Source organism: Micropterus dolomieu, linkage group LG08 (assembly GCF_021292245.1).
Source record: "Micropterus dolomieu isolate WLL.071019.BEF.003 ecotype Adirondacks linkage group LG08, ASM2129224v1, whole genome shotgun sequence".
NCBI classification, from domain to species: Eukaryota; Metazoa; Chordata; class Actinopteri; order Centrarchiformes; family Centrarchidae; genus Micropterus; species Micropterus dolomieu.
The window spans coordinates 21312152-21329857 of record NC_060157.1 but is presented as its reverse complement, the minus strand read 5'-3'; the positions used below and the strand labels follow the sequence as shown (position 1 = coordinate 21329857).

General features: G+C 39.7%; 1 protein-coding gene across 3 annotated transcripts in view; it reads right to left on the bottom strand.

The window, feature by feature from the left end:
- Nucleotides 1-2889: 2889 nt before the first annotated feature.
- Nucleotides 2890-17706, bottom strand: part of LOC123975318 (thymocyte selection-associated high mobility group box protein TOX-like) — a 79528-nt gene continuing 64711 nt past the window's right edge. For 2 of the 3 annotated variants that reach the window (XM_046056714.1, XM_046056716.1), the window contains 5 exons: nucleotides 11551-11781; nucleotides 8443-8523; nucleotides 6211-6609; nucleotides 5388-5527; nucleotides 2890-4424 (listed from right to left, as the gene is read on the bottom strand). In XM_046056714.1, coding sequence (XP_045912670.1) covers nucleotides 4382-4424; nucleotides 5388-5527; nucleotides 6211-6609; nucleotides 8443-8523; nucleotides 11551-11781 — 894 coding nt within the window. In that variant the 3' untranslated portion in view covers nucleotides 2890-4381. The remainder of the gene's footprint in view (nucleotides 4425-5387; nucleotides 5528-6210; nucleotides 6610-8442; nucleotides 8524-11550; nucleotides 11782-17706) is intronic. The other variant, XM_046056715.1, reaches the window with a different exon arrangement.

Sequence of the window (17706 nt, the reverse complement as noted above, 5' to 3'; positions counted from 1 at the left end):
TACACACATCTCTTAAACACACAGTATATCATTGATTGCGACTATGAAGATATATGGTTTCTGTGGTTGCCACTGTATATCGCACAACATACTGTATTTTAGTGTGCAAAGTATTACTGTATGTATGAACCCTTAATGGTGTTTACCTAATGAAATGTATGGGAAAAACATATTTTTAATCTGAAAATGAAAGTACCTATGCCAATTATTGTAACTGCTGTATATCAGTGACCATGGTAGGTACGTGTACATGTAACAATAAAAATATTTTTGTTCAAAGTTTGCCTGGTTGTGTTTTGTAAAGCCGTAGCCAACAAAAGAAATGTGCATCCTAATATACTTGCACAAGTTAACAAAAAGCTAGCCCCAGCCTATCTGCAGATAACAGTTTCAAATAGAACAAGCAATCCCAAAACACAAGATAGCTTCTATCCAAGCGAGAATGTTCCACAAGCACGTTTTTTTTCAAAATGTCGTCCACCGGCGTTATCATCTCAGCCATCAAGTGTTTGGGTAGTGATCTGTATGAAACGCTCTGTCGTTTCTTGTTTGTCTTGTCTTGTTTGTTGGCTGTCAGACAATGAGGCTGCTGATGCTGGCGCTGTCGGGAGAGTTCATATCCGTCTGAAGAGGAAATGAGAGGGTCTGATGCTTACTGATGGAACCAGTATCAGAGTTGCTGGAGAAAATATTAGTGATGAGAGATTGGACAAGCAAGGAGCCAATATTGCACAAGTGACGTAAAGAGTATTTTGATACCTTCTGCAACAAGAGATGGCATCAAACAGGGACATCACCAGTTAATTTAGTTTCTAGAATAATAAATCTGTACACTATTGTAAAGCCCAGCTCCAGTGAAGTCTAATCAAAGGACTAGAGGACATTTGTTATTGTCATAGAAAGAACATATAAAAAAACATCTGTCAAAGGTAATGTCACAAAGCAGGAATTAGTCAGATAACATTAAAACATACAGATGTGTTGTTTGTCTTAAGCAATCCTTAACATGCAACGTGTCTTGTTTTTCAATTTATTATTGTTTTTGTTTTACAAATTTATATTTATTTTTTTATTTTTTATTTTGCACAGTTTTCCTGTCTAGCTTTTTGCTTTCGAAAATAACCCCTAGGCAAAACTATATCTGCATGAAGTTTCAATTACTTAACCAGCTGAGATTGACTCAACAGCAAAGCACATGATCAACATCAGTATTTACTCATAATTTAGTTGCTTGTATTGAACCTGCTATTTTTCATAAAAAAAGAAAAATTCTGCCAGTGGGGTGAAATAAATCCTCTTGTCCCCTGAGCATTTCACTTGTTTCAAGCATGGTCTTGAAACAAAAGAAAAAATATAAAACCAAATGAAATGAAACTCAAAAGTCTTTACACAACATTTTATCACATGGGTTGATTTTTGGCTTGGTTCACTTGGTAAAAGATCTAGGACTAAAATATTTTTTGCACTGCTGAAATTGAGACTTAATGTAGTTAGGATCTGGATATTGTTGTGCTTTCTTGTTTTGTACCTATTATTTTGCATCATTATGCATATACAATGTAGATGTTGGCATAAGGTTTGATTATTTTTGATAGAACCAGAGACTTACAACAAGCACTAAATGTCACCAGCAGATGGAGATAGAGTAACATCAAAAGGAGAATATAAAACAGTCGGTCCAGTCTGCTTTATTGCTGTCTTTTACAGTTGCAATCAACCATAACAGTGTTAAAACAATGGCTGTTTTTAAAGCTATATGCCATGTGAAATATTTCATATTTCCCCAGTGGTTGGCATTTAAAAGACATTCTGCTCTCATCTGCTCACAAATGTTACTTCTCAAGTGTTTTTTAATTTTAACATAACTTTTTAATTAATTTTTAAGGGTGCTTTTGCTGAGAGCAATGCCCTCTTCTTTCCCCTGTTCACGCTCACACATTTATACACATTCACATCGCCTTACAATAGAACCACATTTGTAGGATAAGGGCCTTGGTCAAGGGCACCTCTGTGGTGGTAATGATGGTGAGGCAAGGGCCTTTGATGTCCTTTATTGTCATTAAAACATATCAGCATTACACTTCACCAACAGTCTAACTGAAGTCATTGAATTGCAATGAATTGATTATTTCCCTCTTTGGGTAGGAGTACTGAAAACAATGTGGTAAGTTTCATGAATCAGCTCTAGGGGGCACTGCGTCATCATCATCATCATGGAGATAGATAGATAGAGAGAGAGAGAGAGAGAGAGGGGAAGGGGAGGTATGATAGATTCCATTTCTATTCTACCTTTAATCCAACTGTGAAATTTGTAAGTAAAAGGCAGTTCGTTTTTTCTTCTCAGATAGTTCCCTGAAAGGCTGTGTACTGCTGCATCAACTCTGAGTTTCATCATCACACCTTTACCCAAAAAAACATGACCAGCAGGCAGACATGTGCTTGATATACTGTATTGATCATGTCTGGATTTAAAGTAAAGAAAAAAAAACTATAAAAAGGTTAAAGTTCATTAAACGGAGATACACTGAGCCTAAGCTTCTCACCTAATGAGCCATGTGACAAAGGTCACATTCACTTTCCTACCACTTCAAAGATAATTCTCCTAATAAACACATAGTGCAGGGGAATGCAAAGTTATGTTTATAGGCTACAGCAGCTATCAAATTACGAATGAATGTGTTGAGACGCAGTAATGTAAACCACAGCAAACTAACCGATCAAAATAACTGATTTGCACGTCCACTTCTCCACTTTAAACATTTTATTACAGACAAAAGAAAACAAAAGAAGTATTTGTGACACAAAATGAATCTAATGCTGGTACACTGCTGTTGCACCAACAACAATTTCTGAAAAAATATTTATTATTCTAATAATCATGGTGTTTGATCAATAATAATAATAATAATAATAATAATAATAATGATAATAATAATAATGCACCCTGATGAAAAAAAGCCAAAATATTACTTCATATCATTCATAAATAGATGTGAAACCTGCAACCAAATTAAATAGAATGACCATATTGTAAAACATATGATATTCAACAAAACAAAATGGGTTCTCTCAGCACTGGCTTTACAAATTAAAGAAGTACATTTGGCAGGTTTATACACAAAATTAAAATATCTACCCCCATGACTTTTCCTCCAAACGCAAATCCTGCTACAGTGAAAAAACAAAATGTCTTCAGATTTTTTTTCTTCACAAAAAATGATAAAGATGAGTTCAACACAATTCTAAAACACCTAATAAAACTAGTCAAAAACTTTAAAACCCACTGTTATGTTTTTTTTCTTTAGTAACATTTCACATTTAGCAACGTTTTTTTTTTATTCACCTGTACAAGTGGTGTCTGGACTAAGGGTAGGTGTCGGGGGTTACAGGTGGGGGCGGTCCTTATTGACCAAGAGGAGGAGGAGCTAAAAGGAGAGGTATCAACCTTTGACCTCTACAGTTCTGTAACGTCCTGAGGCCATGTGAAGAGAGTGGCACTCTCTATCAGAGCTCCGCCAGTTAAAAGAGGAAATGGAGCGTTTTTCAGTCTTTGCTTTTTTTCTCTCGTTTTGGAGAGAAACAAGACCAGTGAACACAGTTTCAACACAACTTTTAGTGTGTGTATTCCCTCACTGAATCCGCCTGCACGAAAATCACATAACCAAACAAAAAGAATTAAAGAAAGAAAGCATTAAAAAAGGAAAGCAAGGGACTGCAGCTAAATACACACATAAGAGGGTTCCATTTTGGTGATATTTACAATCACTCTGTGAGAAAGAAAGGAAATGAGGAGTCCTTTACTAGGGGCAAGAATGATTTACAAATGTCTCAAGTATCTGTGACTATCTTCATTAAAATTTTGCTTTGCTTTCACTCAGGCGGGGTGTTTCATTCTGTCCTGAAGTACATCCACCCCTGCTGAGGTGACTAAATTCTAGTTTCCTGCATTAGCTTTCTACCCAAGATCCCTACGCTTTGAGTATGCTTAGAGCATTTCATCTCCACAATGAGGGCAGTCCATGGCAAACACAGAGTAATGGAGTGAAGAGAAAGCATCTTTTAAAAAATTCAAATCAAAATGAGAAGACATTTTCTTTTGGTCTTCATTTCCAGTATTTTGGCATGAGCTTAAAGCTCACTGCCCCGGCAAAAAAAAAAGGAAAGTTCACAGATAAGGAAAAAAAAGCAAGAGAAGTGCCTCAGGCTTCTGGCCGATCTAAGTGCTTGGCAAATAGGTGAAGTTACTGTAGCAGTCTTTGGGATTTTCTAAATCCGTCACAAAAACAAAAGAAAACTGAATGGTGTAGAAGCAGATACATCGATGACGTTGTTGTTATGTTGGAAAGCTCCCAGGAGTCTGCCATTTGGAGGTCTTTCAACTTCAAGTGAGGTAGAGAGGCTTGTCCCGAGCTCCCATGCCACTGCTTAGGAAGAAGAAGCTGTATTAATGTATGTCTGGATACGTGTGAATACAATGATGTTCTGACTACATGCATTTGTCTTCATCCTATATTTCAGCAGGAAATCCTAGTGAGCTTATGAACTCTTTTCCAGGAAGACCTGGCCAAGAAAGCGGCTCCAACACAAACATAAAAGCTGACAACAAACAACAGACATCATTCAGTATAAAGAAAAACACAAAAGTCAGAATTGGCAGATTGCTTGGTACTTGAAATGTCAAATACAATGTCTGTTCTCCAGTTATCTTTACTGACACGCTGGAATAATTCAGTACCGTCCAAAACTCCAAACTACAATGATCTGACACTGAGAAAAAAAAAGGTTTTAAGCAAAGACTCAATCTACTTCAAAGAGCATCAAACATGATTTGACCAAGGCGTGATCCCATTTGACATACAGATGAATCAGCTCCAAATACAGAAGATACTGACTCCCAGCTCTGCTGCCTCTCAGCAACACCAAGTTTCAGGTGTGAGACAAAACAACATTCCTCTTGTACCTGCTTGAATAGCTTGATTCAATAAGGCAATGTGTGTTGCGTGAAACACAGGGAAACTTAATTGGATGTCACACTTTTTCCAAGCTCAGTAATAGCATTGTTTTACTGCCGCATTACTCATTTCAATTTCAAGGAGATGCTTTGCTTTAGCATAGGAAATCGCAGTTTATGATTAATGCTGTCTGAATCTCTGAGTGTGAAAGTGAAGTGGTTTAGAGCAACTCATTTGGAAAATGAGTAACTGTCAGACAACTACTCACTATTCTCAACAATCAAATGTGCCGGATTGGATTTACAGAGGCAACATTTCTTTTATTTTGGGCCATCTTTTCATGGCTAACTCGGTGTCGTATCTTCTTGTTTAGCCATCATGTCCTTCATTCACCACAACCACAACACAATATGCTGACTGATGTGATGAGCTCACCCGCAGTGGTTGGGTCCACAGTCCCTGTTGCAGTACTCGCTCTCCCAGTCGGGGTTCTGGCCGTGCACTGGGTTAGGGGCTCCTGGAGACTGTGAGCCCCCGACACTGTTCTGGTAATCAGCCTGAATATGGGAGAATCCCTGTAGATCGGAGGAGAGGAGAGGAGAGGGGAAAAGAGGTTATATTGCTGAGATTTGAGATGGCCAGCCATTAAAGTTTGCTGAGCCATAATACTGTATGAGGCCAAAAGTTGTTATTATCTGTTGCTCCTGAGCTTAGTGAGTAATACCACTTTTTTTCTCTCCCCATTTTCTCTCATTGCTTGGTTAAAATGGGTCTCAAAATCACACTTCTTACACCGACATGACAACCTCCTGCTGGATTGGTGACATTATAGACCCAGAGGGGAAAGGAGAAAATAGTTTGTTTGCCACTAAATCGGTGAAAACAGTAAAGTTTATCAAAATATTTTTGCAGAATGTGCTCTTTTCTTCTTCATTTATATGCTAAAAATGTGTTTTTACAATACAATGAGATTGAATTGAGAGTTTTCTTGTTTGGAAAACAGTAGTAACTCATAAAAGCATTAGATGGTATTTAAATCATAGTGAGAAAAGCACTACAGCCTGAGGTTTCTGTGGTAACATCAACTGCTTTTAAGTTTAATAAATGTAACAGTAATTATCAATAATTAAACATCATGTGATTACAGGTCTACATTCTGCACTAATGTATATGGTGATTAATGAGAAGCTTTAGCAGATGTACGTATGTGTTTAATCATATTTCATGTTTTGACGATTTTAATAATAGTCGGACCAACCTGTTGGCTGAGAGGAGGGGAATGCAGTGGCGCCTGGAGCCCCATTTGGTGTGAGATGATTGGCTGCGACTGCTGCATGCGGATTGGCTGGTTGAGCAGGGAGCTCTGGTGCAGGGAGAGTTGGGCGTGGGGGTGCAGAGGTGGGCTGATCTGGAAGGGAGCTGGGGGAGAGGCACTCATGCTGGGCGGCAGCATCTGGGATTGGCTGAGGGTCTGGGCCAGGGTGTGGCGGGGCGGCCCGGCATAGCTCTGGATGTCCGACAGGGGAAAGGAGCCCGGCGGGCCCATGTAGGGTGAGGAGGGCTGAGGGGGCACACTGTACAGAGGCTGCTTCGGGGGCAGCAGGTGGGAGGGCTGGCTGGTCTGCTGGGCACTTTTTGGTTCAGGGTCATTGTATGTCTGTGGATGAATAAAACAGAATTTTAATGAGATGACTAACTCTGGTTCTTGAAACCCTCAACACATCAATCATTATGCAGCAAGCTCTGACCACAACATCTCCGCTCTCGTTTTTGCCCTGACCTGTCTCTTAAAGGGAGATTCTGTTATTTGTTAACCTGGGTCTTATTATAAGCAGAGATGTTTTATAGAGGATATATAAGGACTTTGTTATAAGTCAGTCAAGTTGAACGGACTGGTATGCTATGCTGTTTGCTACAGCAGCTGCCGGGATTTCCAGGGGACTACTTTCTGTCTTTACGTTAAGTAGGACTCACAAACAAGGAATAATTTGGAAAATACACTTAGTCTCTTTTTCCCGAGAGTTAGATGAGAAGATTGATACAGCCAGGCTAGCTGTTTGCCCTTGTTTCGAGTTTTATGCTAAGCTAAGCTAACCGTTTCTGGGCTACTGCTTTATAGTAAATGGACAGACATGAGAGTGGTTCTCAATCATCTAACTCTCGGCAAAAAACAGACTAAGCGTATTTCCCAAAATGTTTGACTATTCCTTTAAGATTATATTAAGTGTGCATTTCTCAAATCTCTACAACAGAGTTGGCGGGAATTTTTTTTTATCACAATGACAAATTCTCAGTTGACACTCAAAGCTCCTAACAGTAAATCTTTTTCAACAAATTGATGCTTGCTGTGAAATGAGACTGTATATATTTAATTTTCAGTCTATTCTTGGCTTGACGGCCTTCACTATTTATTTTGCACCACTTCACACACGTCAATGGAAAGGGATGCAGTGCTTTAAAGGAAAATACAAAACTCCACCAAAATCCCCCCAACTTGACCTTTCTCTTTTAGGACAGTATCACTCTGAGCAGGTGCAGCACCCACATTATACCTCCACCTCCAGCCCACCCCACCCTCTCCAGGACCCTATGATGAGCTGTCAGATTGCTCATCTCCAGCCATCAGTGCTGATTAGAAGGTAATGGAGCCCATTTGTATGAATAGAGCTTGGGCCGAGGTAATGATCAATAGACACCTTGACAGATAGATGGGAAAAGGAGAGGAACACACGCACACACACACACACACACACACACACACACACACATGCAGGAACCCAGGCAGAGAAATGAGGCTGTTTGCCTCCAGAACAAATGGAATGACAAGAGGAATCTTCCCCACACTACATTGTGTGTTGTTAATACAAGATGGCACTAAACAATGCAATACACAGCCCTCCTCCTTGTCTTTCTTTATTCCCCATGCTACTATGCTGGTGTATACAAGACGCCATCCTTCACTGGGCAAAAGGGATGTCATAGATCTGAATTAGCAGGAAGGTGTCAGAGGTGGAAACCGCAGAAAGCCTATGATTGCTTGCGTTGATTTGTACTTCCTGTTATAGATGATTAGATGGAGGAAATCAATGATCTAATGTGTGACACAGGTGTCTGTTTGTGTAAGATACATTTAGGGTTTGCATTTTCTAAAGATAGACATAAAACAGACCTGATACTGTGTATAGCACATGAGAGAGCAATCATTTCTGTATCCTCCATCCCTAAAAATGTTATGGCCATATGCTTCTGGCTGACCCTTCCCCCAACTATATCATCATACCCACTACAATCCCCAACCCCCAACATCTGCATGCTATGGAAATCAGGTATTGTTCCAAATATGGCCTGCTCTTTTTGCATCAGATGCCCACACCCTCTCCACCACCAACACCATCTCATCCCAAGAAAAGCCCCGCCCAGCCCATTAGCAGGGATTTTCCATCCAATGCATCATCAGTCTTAGCCAGGGCCTGTGTGTCATAAGCGTTACCTTGGAAACCAGACTGGCACGGTACGCGGCCAAGGCTTTCAGGTACTCTTTCTTAGCCGCCTCGGTTTTCCTCTTGTACGCCTGTGAAGGAAGACAAAAACAATCAAAACAAGAGGACTTAGGTGAGAGAAGATGTTGACATGCTCATAAATGTACAGACAAAGTCTGTCTCTTAATACACAGAGACATGTTTTTTTATCTACTAATAGTTTCTTAAACACACACACACACACATACACACACAACCTTGTGACACTATCATCACAGGGACCCTTCTTTGATATAATGCATTCCCTAGCCCCTTACTCTAACCTTAACCATCACAACTACATAGCTAACCTTTTACCCTTACTCTAACGTAATTCTAACCTGAACCCTAAAACCAAATCTTAACCCTCAAAAAGCCCTTTAAACTCCTCGCAAAGCTGTCAGACTCCACAAGTATAGTGATATCCCAGTTTTTGGACCCCACGAATATAGTAAAACAAGACCCCCCCACCACCACACACACACACACACACACACACACACACACACACACACACACACACACACACACACACACACACACACACACACACACACACAGATCCGTAATGTTTCCCTTTCCATCAGAGCCAATGGTACAGAACACCTCTATTTCCTCATCACAGCACTAAAACTCCCTCATCTCAATGTGTCTCCCTCTATTGTAGCAACACATAATTTCCATTCCAATCCACCTAAAGAAATGAACTGGAACGTCTCCCTCTCTCTCCTTTTAGCTCCACAAAAACACCCCTATCAGCATACTGACATTAGTGATACACCAGAATGGCTGTTGTCATTTGGCACATTAGGATGCGTTTGAGTTTTGTTTGTAACTGCCTTCCATATTGTTATGAACCTCTGTTGTCATACAACTACTGTAACTGCGGTCGCTGTGTTTGGATGAATTCAGTGTGTTTGCATAAAGATGGTGGGTTTATAAGTGCATATGGATGTGTGTTATTGCATGCAGGTATTGTCTGTGTAGGATGTAGCAGTGTGTGAAAATAGGGCTATTAGCTATAAGGGCTATAGGCAAAATCATGTCTATTATGCACAACAAAAAGGAGAAAGAAACATGTTTTTCGGTAGAAAATCAGTTATTTAAGCATTGTATTTTTTATGCTGTTGCCGATGCAAGCACTTGTACTCAATATGAATTATTTCATCAATACCATACTCTGAGAAATATAAACACATTTTATTCAATATAAAATAGTGTAAAACTGGCTAAATGCATTCATTTAAATCAGGAAATATCTGATGAAAGAATAAGTAATTACAAATTTGATGATGCCAGCTTTCGTAGTGTTTTCGGTGCTTTGAACACATTTACTCAGTACCAAAAAGGCTCAGTTCAAAACCGAGTATGATTGATGTTTGCTTGATGTACATGACTGATGCGCAACACCAAAAAGAAACAATATGGAAAATACGGTGCATTTAAATACACATCATATGCTAGAACATTGTCTTTACTCAGTATCCTTTCTTTAAAGTAAACCTTCCTCATCCCAGGAGAATTGCTAATAGCAAAAGAAGCTAACAAGTCTGGTTTCTTGTGTAGTTGAATACCCACTAGGCAAAACATCATGACCTCCTATAACTCATCATTAGCATATCCTACCCATTACTGCTGAACTGGAGATGACGTTAACAACAAAAACAATAGACTACTCCTGGATAGCCGAGATGCCCTTCAGCTAAATCCAAGGACGGGGCGATAGTGAGGGGGGATCACTAATTCTGTATTCTAGGCAGGATCAAAATAGCAGGCGAGCGAGAGATATAAATATAGAGAGTGGAAATGAGAACTTCACACATCCCTGCTTGACAGAGGGCCAATGAAGATGCATGGTGTGGAGGTATCAGCTATAAAGCCTGGAAGGACACAGGAAGTGTGGACCGTACCTGGGCCCAGAGCTTTGTGGGAGTTTTGTTTTGGCAAAGAAGATGATTCAGTTTTTTGTTTTGATGGACACTGCACTGAAAAACTCAGAAGACGCCTTTGCATTATGACAGTTGGAAAGAAATAGAACAGCACAAGTAGTGTGCCGGTGTGTGTTTTCACATCTGATTGTTTGCTTTTGCAGGGTTGCTCCAGCATGTGGGTCTAAGTGTATTTGCTCACTGCATAACATATCAGTCTTAGACTTCTTAAATCTCCCCAGGTGAGTTTATATTTTTCCCATTTTGACCATTTCTTGCTTGTAAAATGTCCAACTTTGTTAGTCTCTGACTGTTTTATGGCTGCTGTTGCACAGAATACTCCAACACCCTTCCCCTTGCTAGAATTAAATTTAGAAAGAAAATCATTTTTATGAGAGTCAGGGGAGTGGGGATAAACGGGTGGATTATCTTTAGAAAGAGAAGAACTAGCTCATTAAGGTGAGCTGTATCTCACAGCAATGTTCTGGTAATTACACAGCACATAATGCCAGGGAAAGGCTGCTTGCCTGCTGCAGCACACATGCCATCTACTGGCCGGACCAGAATGTGTGAATGTGACTGTATCCACGTATGTGTTTGGGGTCAATGTACGTGCATGTGCATGTGCAAGTGCTTGTGCACATGTTCCTTTTGTGTGCACTACACACAAGTACTACACAAAACAGTCTCTCCTTTTCATCAATTTTGCAACAATTTTCAATGTATCTATTAGAGATTTCTGTGTTTCACAACCTCCAGGGCTGAAACGTAACGTAACGCAGTAGTGCCAAAAAACGCAACAAACAGTTTTGGTCTCTATAGCTAATTTCCCATTGATGACAACTGCTCAGCGGGAGGGGGTGGGGGGTTATTTAACATACTTATGCCCTCACAGGTGGCTAGTTGCTAAGTGGTTTCAGCAACCAGGCTTCATTCAGCTTGCTTCAGCTCCACCTCTTTGCCCATTTTTGGATTAGCCAGATGCCAAGATGGCAACGGCTTGAGACGCTGGGAGCCACCCATATTAAGCTTCAGCTCTTCAGAAACCTATGGGTGACGTCACAGACACTGCGTTCATGTTTTATACAGTCTATAATGTTTCCCCATCCGCTTTATTGTTTCAGATATTCCAGACCTGCATATTTTTTGTACCTGCTTCTGTTCCTCTCCTAGGCTGTCCCACATTGATGCCACAATCTTGGAGACATCCCCAAAGGTGGCGTTGGGATTTTGGCCCTTAATGGCCGCCTGGGTGTCTCTGAAGAAGAGCGCGTAGGCCGACACAGGTTTCTGTGGCTCGTTGGGGTCTTTCTTCTTCTTCTTCTTTTGGGGTTTGGGTTTGGGCTTCATCATTTCTGCTGAGGCCCGCTTCTCACTGCTTATCTGGAGGCAGCAAGAGGGATGGAGAGGGAAGGACAGACGAGAGAAAAAGAGACAATGACATTGCTGGTTATAAATCAGTTGATGAAAATAACTCTTTTGCTGCAGCTACTACAGAAAGAAACTTGAAGAGTCAGTGTATTTTTGGGCATGATGACCTGACTGGTTACAATACTCTCAAGATTCTCTCAAGGTTAAATTTATATATATATATATATATATATATACACATTTTAAAACCCTCACCATTAACCATTGTAGCATGACGACCAACATAAATGAAATTGAAATAGAACATTTAATGAACATTAGACAGAGGGTGAGTTCTGCGAATAGCAGCAGTGGCTTGTTCTGAGAAAAGAAAACAGATCAATTTACGGACATGGGCAAACGAAGACTAACAGAACGTCAGCGAGACATGTTAGCCTCTGGAGTGTTGGAGGGGGGGTGTGGTTCAGGAGAAACAAGCCAAACATGGGTTAGGGTGGGGGGAGATAGTCCTGCGCTAATTAAAATGTCATAGGTAGTGGTTCCACTTGGTTTCCCATTGGTACTACTTTGTGTGTTGTTAAATCCTTGAATTCATGGATATTTCCTTTCAGTCTTTATTTTGTTTATTTCATGTGGATCACAAATAATTTTAAATTCCACTTTCCATAAAAATTGGATTAAATCTATATTTTTCATAGGATGCACCCAGTTGGTTTGTTAACAATAACACACTGCAATCTCACTACATTTTCAGGAGGCAAAAACTGCTAACATCTGTGTGATGTACTCCACCCAACACACATGAATACATTTTCATTTTCCGCACAGGGCTTTGACGGGGAGTCAAATCCAGGTCACCTGATCCTGGTTGTGATTCTATATGGAAATTGCCTTCTTTGCTGAGGAGAGAACACATCAAGCACGGGAGACAGAGGGAGAGGAAGGGAGTGGGGAGCGAGAGAGAGAAAGATAAGGAGAAAGAGAGAGAAGAGGTGCAGCTGAGGGAGGATGGCGAGGAAGAAGTGACAGCTTGATGTTGCCATTAGTATCAGTGGAACATCAGTTAACCTGATTTCTTGGATGCTATGAAGGCAGGAAAAACCAATCCAATTTCCATCCATATAATAGAAGATATAATGACATAGTGAATATATAATGATATACACTGGTATTATGTCAAATAAAGGATATTTATGTGCACTATTTACGATTGAGAGGTCATGGAGAGTTACTCAAATGTTGTTAGGGGCTTTGAGTGAAGTGAGAGTGAAGTCTTTTTTTTTTTTTTGGCAAAGCGAGCCCATCTCCAAGGCCAGGTTCCTATTTCATCAGGTTGCAGCTTAGAAATTTTAAATGGCTTTGAAAGTTCCCTTTCATGATCCACTGATCCTGGGTTTCAGTGTTAAAACTCAGCAGGGGGAGAACAAACCATGAAAAAGATTTGTCCCCGCGCGAGTATCAAACAGCAAGTTTAGGACATTTGAAGACGTTCACATCCATCTAATGCATACTTATCATGGGATTAAACACCAGCAATGTTTTCCCCTTTAACTGTCAATTGGAAAACAGGAAATGACTGCCTTTGAAAATCGCATTGTTTCAGCAATGCATTTGCAGCCAAACAACACACTGTATTCCACACAGCATGAAATTAACTAATCAAAATTCAAGGTCCAGGAGCACATTTGGCAGCTAAAGAAAAACTTCAAAATGGCTTTTGTGGTGTGCGGAAATGAACGGATGTTCTCACTCAGGGTGATGTGAAAGTATTGCTTGTCTATTTCACAGCTTACAGGTAATATTCATTTTATTTTTTGTGTGTGAGTACGCCTGGTTTCATTAAAAAATAATCATCCCTCACTTTTAGGCAATGAGGCAGAAGACAGGCATTTGAAACGACATCTGTTCCACCCAATCCTTTGAAGTGAAAATAGAATAAACTTAAGGTAGAGCTAATGGAATGACAAAATAGAAAAAAAGAAGGCTAAAAAATCTCCAGGAAAATTCACATGTATTCACACAGAGGAAGGAGCAATGACACTAAACATCATGCAGCTACATGCAATCAACCAGGAGAACAAGGGCCATATTCTTTCATTTCTTTCTATCTTTTCCCTCTTTTTGTATGAGATTCATGTTCATGACAGTGGAAGATGACATATCAGTGAAACTGGGATATGGCTTAACATATATCTAGAAAGAGTACAAAAAAACAAAACTCCACTCACAGCAGTAACAGTGTCAATAATTTTGCTTTAGTTACAGCGTTATAGGACAAATCCACCCTTAGATTCTTTATTAGATACTGAATTTTAATTTGTTTTCATTTTCCCCTCAACCTGTTTGGGTGAGTGAGAACTTCACTGCACAAAGGCCAATGAAAAAAGTCATAACATTTATACTATTAAACGTCTCAAAGTTACTGGTCTTAATTGTACTTGCTGATCTATTGATCTATTTTTCTGGTTAGAGCAGACAACAAGAGTGAAAAGTAAATTGCCTTGCTGTCACATCGATATCCCAAACATGTATAAAGAGAAGCAAACTGTCACTGTCTTCACTGCAAAAATATCTAAGAAAGACGAACAATTATAACATTTGTCTCCACTAAGAACACAAAAAGGTTTTAAGCTAGTTCAAAGAGATAGTTTCAAGTCGTTTTTGCTTACCCCATCAGCAGATATTTTAATTGATGATAGCAAATTTCTCAAGATCATTGTTTTTGTTTGCAGGAGGGGATATCTGCAGTGGCTCTGTGTAGTATGCATGACCAGAATAACGTTCTTATCTGATATTGGTCACTATATTTGAGTAATTTTATGCGGATAAAATTACTCAAATATTGGAACCACTGGTTACCTTTTGTTTTCCTTCTTTCCCTTAATCACAAACATATGTATATGTAAACATATGTATATGTATCAGAGTGGTTTTACTTGCTTGCTTTACAAATTATAGTAGAGTAGATGAACACATTTCTACCACATATCCACTATACATTATCAAGCTTATTTTTGTCAGCACAGTAATGATTATGACGGATGTTGTTGTCAGTTGAGAAAAAGGGAGAGTCACATCCTTTATTCATAACGCAACATATTGTGACTGCACTGCATTCTGGTCTATTTTCTGATACTGTCAGTGGAGAGATTGGTATCTGGTCCTCTTCTACGATGGATTTCTCCCTGTGTGAGTGTTGCAAAATGGTGAGTGTATAAAGTAGCTCTTTGATTCTGATGTGCTGACACAAGGTCCTGACGTTTACCATTCGTATTTTAGACATTTTGGACCTTTATCGGCTGTCTTTCACCACTGTAGTTGTGTTAGAGATATTGTGATGTGACATGATGTAATTTTGTCTATGTTTGGCCAGACACCCACAGTAGTTGGAAAAATACTGGATCACAATGTGCAAGCTACATTTCATACATAAGACATTTTAAATACCCAGTTCCTTATATTTTGGGAAGTTCACGCTATCCCCACTAAAAAGATTTCCCAAAATATGAATCTAGAAATATCAATTTAGCTTCAAAGTCACTGAGGAACAGGCCACATTTCCTAATTAATGTTCACTATTTCAATTATAAGTGTCAGTGTGAGGGAGATGCTGTGTCTCTACTTTAACTGTAGCTTGCAAGCTACAAGCTGCAAGATAAATTTTCCATCTGATGGAAATCTTTTTAGCAAATGTGAAAAAAGTGAAAGTTACAGTCAAAGCACCATTTACAGACCATGTACTTCTAGAGACATAAATGTTGACGCTATACTAGTGTCACAACGGAAAAGAATCCAAACTTCCAAACATTAATCTTGGAGAAAAAAAGGCATTTTCACATGGTTCTTACTAGGTATGACTGCCATGGCCTGTACAGAGCAGTAGTAGAGTCTAAATATATTTTGTACAGAGCTTTCTAGTTTACAAGCAAAAGAAGTATAGTGTCAGCCTTAGCTGGCTCATCCCATCAGCATTTCCGTTGTCTGAGAGAGAGAGAGAGAGAGAGAGAGAGAGAGAGAGAGAGAGAGAGAGAGAGAGGGAGAGAGAGAGAGAGAGAGAGGGAGAGAGAGAGAGAGAGAGAGAGAGAGAGAGAGAGAGATGGAAGTGGTGGTAGGTGTGGAGAGAGAGATAGGGAGGAGGGGGTAGCTGTAATTCTGAATGGACAGCACTGCGCTGGCAAGACAAGATTAGAATTGACAGCCTGATAACTGTGTCACTATCAAAACAGCAGAGAGAGAGAGAGAGACAGAGTGATGGAGAGAGGAAGGAAGAATGAAGAATGAAGAAGAGTGGATAGTGTGAGATGCAAAGGAAAGAGAGTTGATGTAAAGAGAGCAGATAAAAGGAGGATGGGAGGTGCAGAGATGCAGAGAGAAGAGGGTTGATAACAAAAAGTAGGACGGGCGCAGACGCAGAGACCGACAAGAGTTTAAGAGACTAGAAAATTAGACAATAAAACCAGGTAATAGTATGAGACTGTATAAAAGTGTTTGACCAATCACAGCCTCTTGAATATATGCATCATCATCATCATCTACACTGAGCAGCAAAGTGGAGAGTGCTGCATGGTGTATCGATTTCAAAAGGCCATAAAACCAAACAGGAAGTACTCAGAGGTGATGCACACTTTCTCTTTACTGGGATGGTCATTACACCACAGCATGATGCAGATACTGAGCGCAACACTAAATCAAATCTGAATGCCATCCACTTACGTCCATAACAACTGTAAAATGGGAAAACACACACAACACTGGTCTGTTGTACAGTTTGTGGTACACGGTTAGTGTGCAAGCATCCACAGACAATACACAAGAAACCCATTTTTACATGCTAGTTTTTTGTCTACTGGCCTGATGAATGAGACAAAGTACAAGCACTACTCAGCAGCTGACGGTGATACAGAAGAGGCTGAAGAAGCTCGAGAACATCAATCAAAGATTAGTATAGGACAGAGTTGGAAAAAAGCCAGTAAAACTAGGGGACGTTTCAATAATCCTCCATGTCAGAATTAACTTTATAAAGTATGCTTTTTAAGAGGCAAGAAAGAAGCTTGTAACATGCAATATATTATGAACATGAATACAAATCAGTCACACTTCAGAGCAGCTGTCATTAAGGAGAGTAGCTTTACACTTCACGCAGGATGAGGTGGACAAAATACAGTACAATAATTATTTTAGCCCATACAGTCCATTCACATACACGGGGATCGTCCCCGATATCGATATTTTGCTACATTAGCGACAAAACCCATTAGTGTATTGTATTGAACAAGCATGCCCTTTGTATTTTACCAGTGTTTCTGTCCACCTGATGAATATATGTCCAATATGGTGTACAGTGGGGGTTTCAAGCAGTTACGGTATTCTAATATATGTTTTATTTATCTATATTTTAAAAACACTGACCAAGGATATCAAATAAAGATATGTGTAAAAAATGTATATGCGGTACAGTGGAGTAGATCTCTTCAACAGTACACGGACCTCTCCACACCAGCATACTGGAGAGAAGCACAGCTTAGTGCAGCTGTTACAGACTCTAAGCCTTTGTGGGTTTATAAATAGATATATGGCCTTGGTTAGAAAAGCAGTGTGTGAGAATAATGTAATTTCAAGACGCCATATATAATTTTTCTGCAATTTTCACCACCAGCTGTAGCTCGCAGCTCAAAAGAAAAAGTGGGTTCCTGAAGGTTGTGTAGTGCAACAAAAAATATCAGAACACAGACTGTGGCACACATCTTTCACGAGTGGCTACAAAGTCAGCTGGTTTAAAAATGCAAAAGCACATTTGTCACCTGAATCATCCATCCAGTTGTTAGCTGCAGCTTGTAAGGATGCAGGCAGTACAGAAATGTATAATAAATGATGAATACTATCCAAAGTTTTTTCCAGAAAACATTGTGTATTTGAAATGAATTATAGCACGATGCC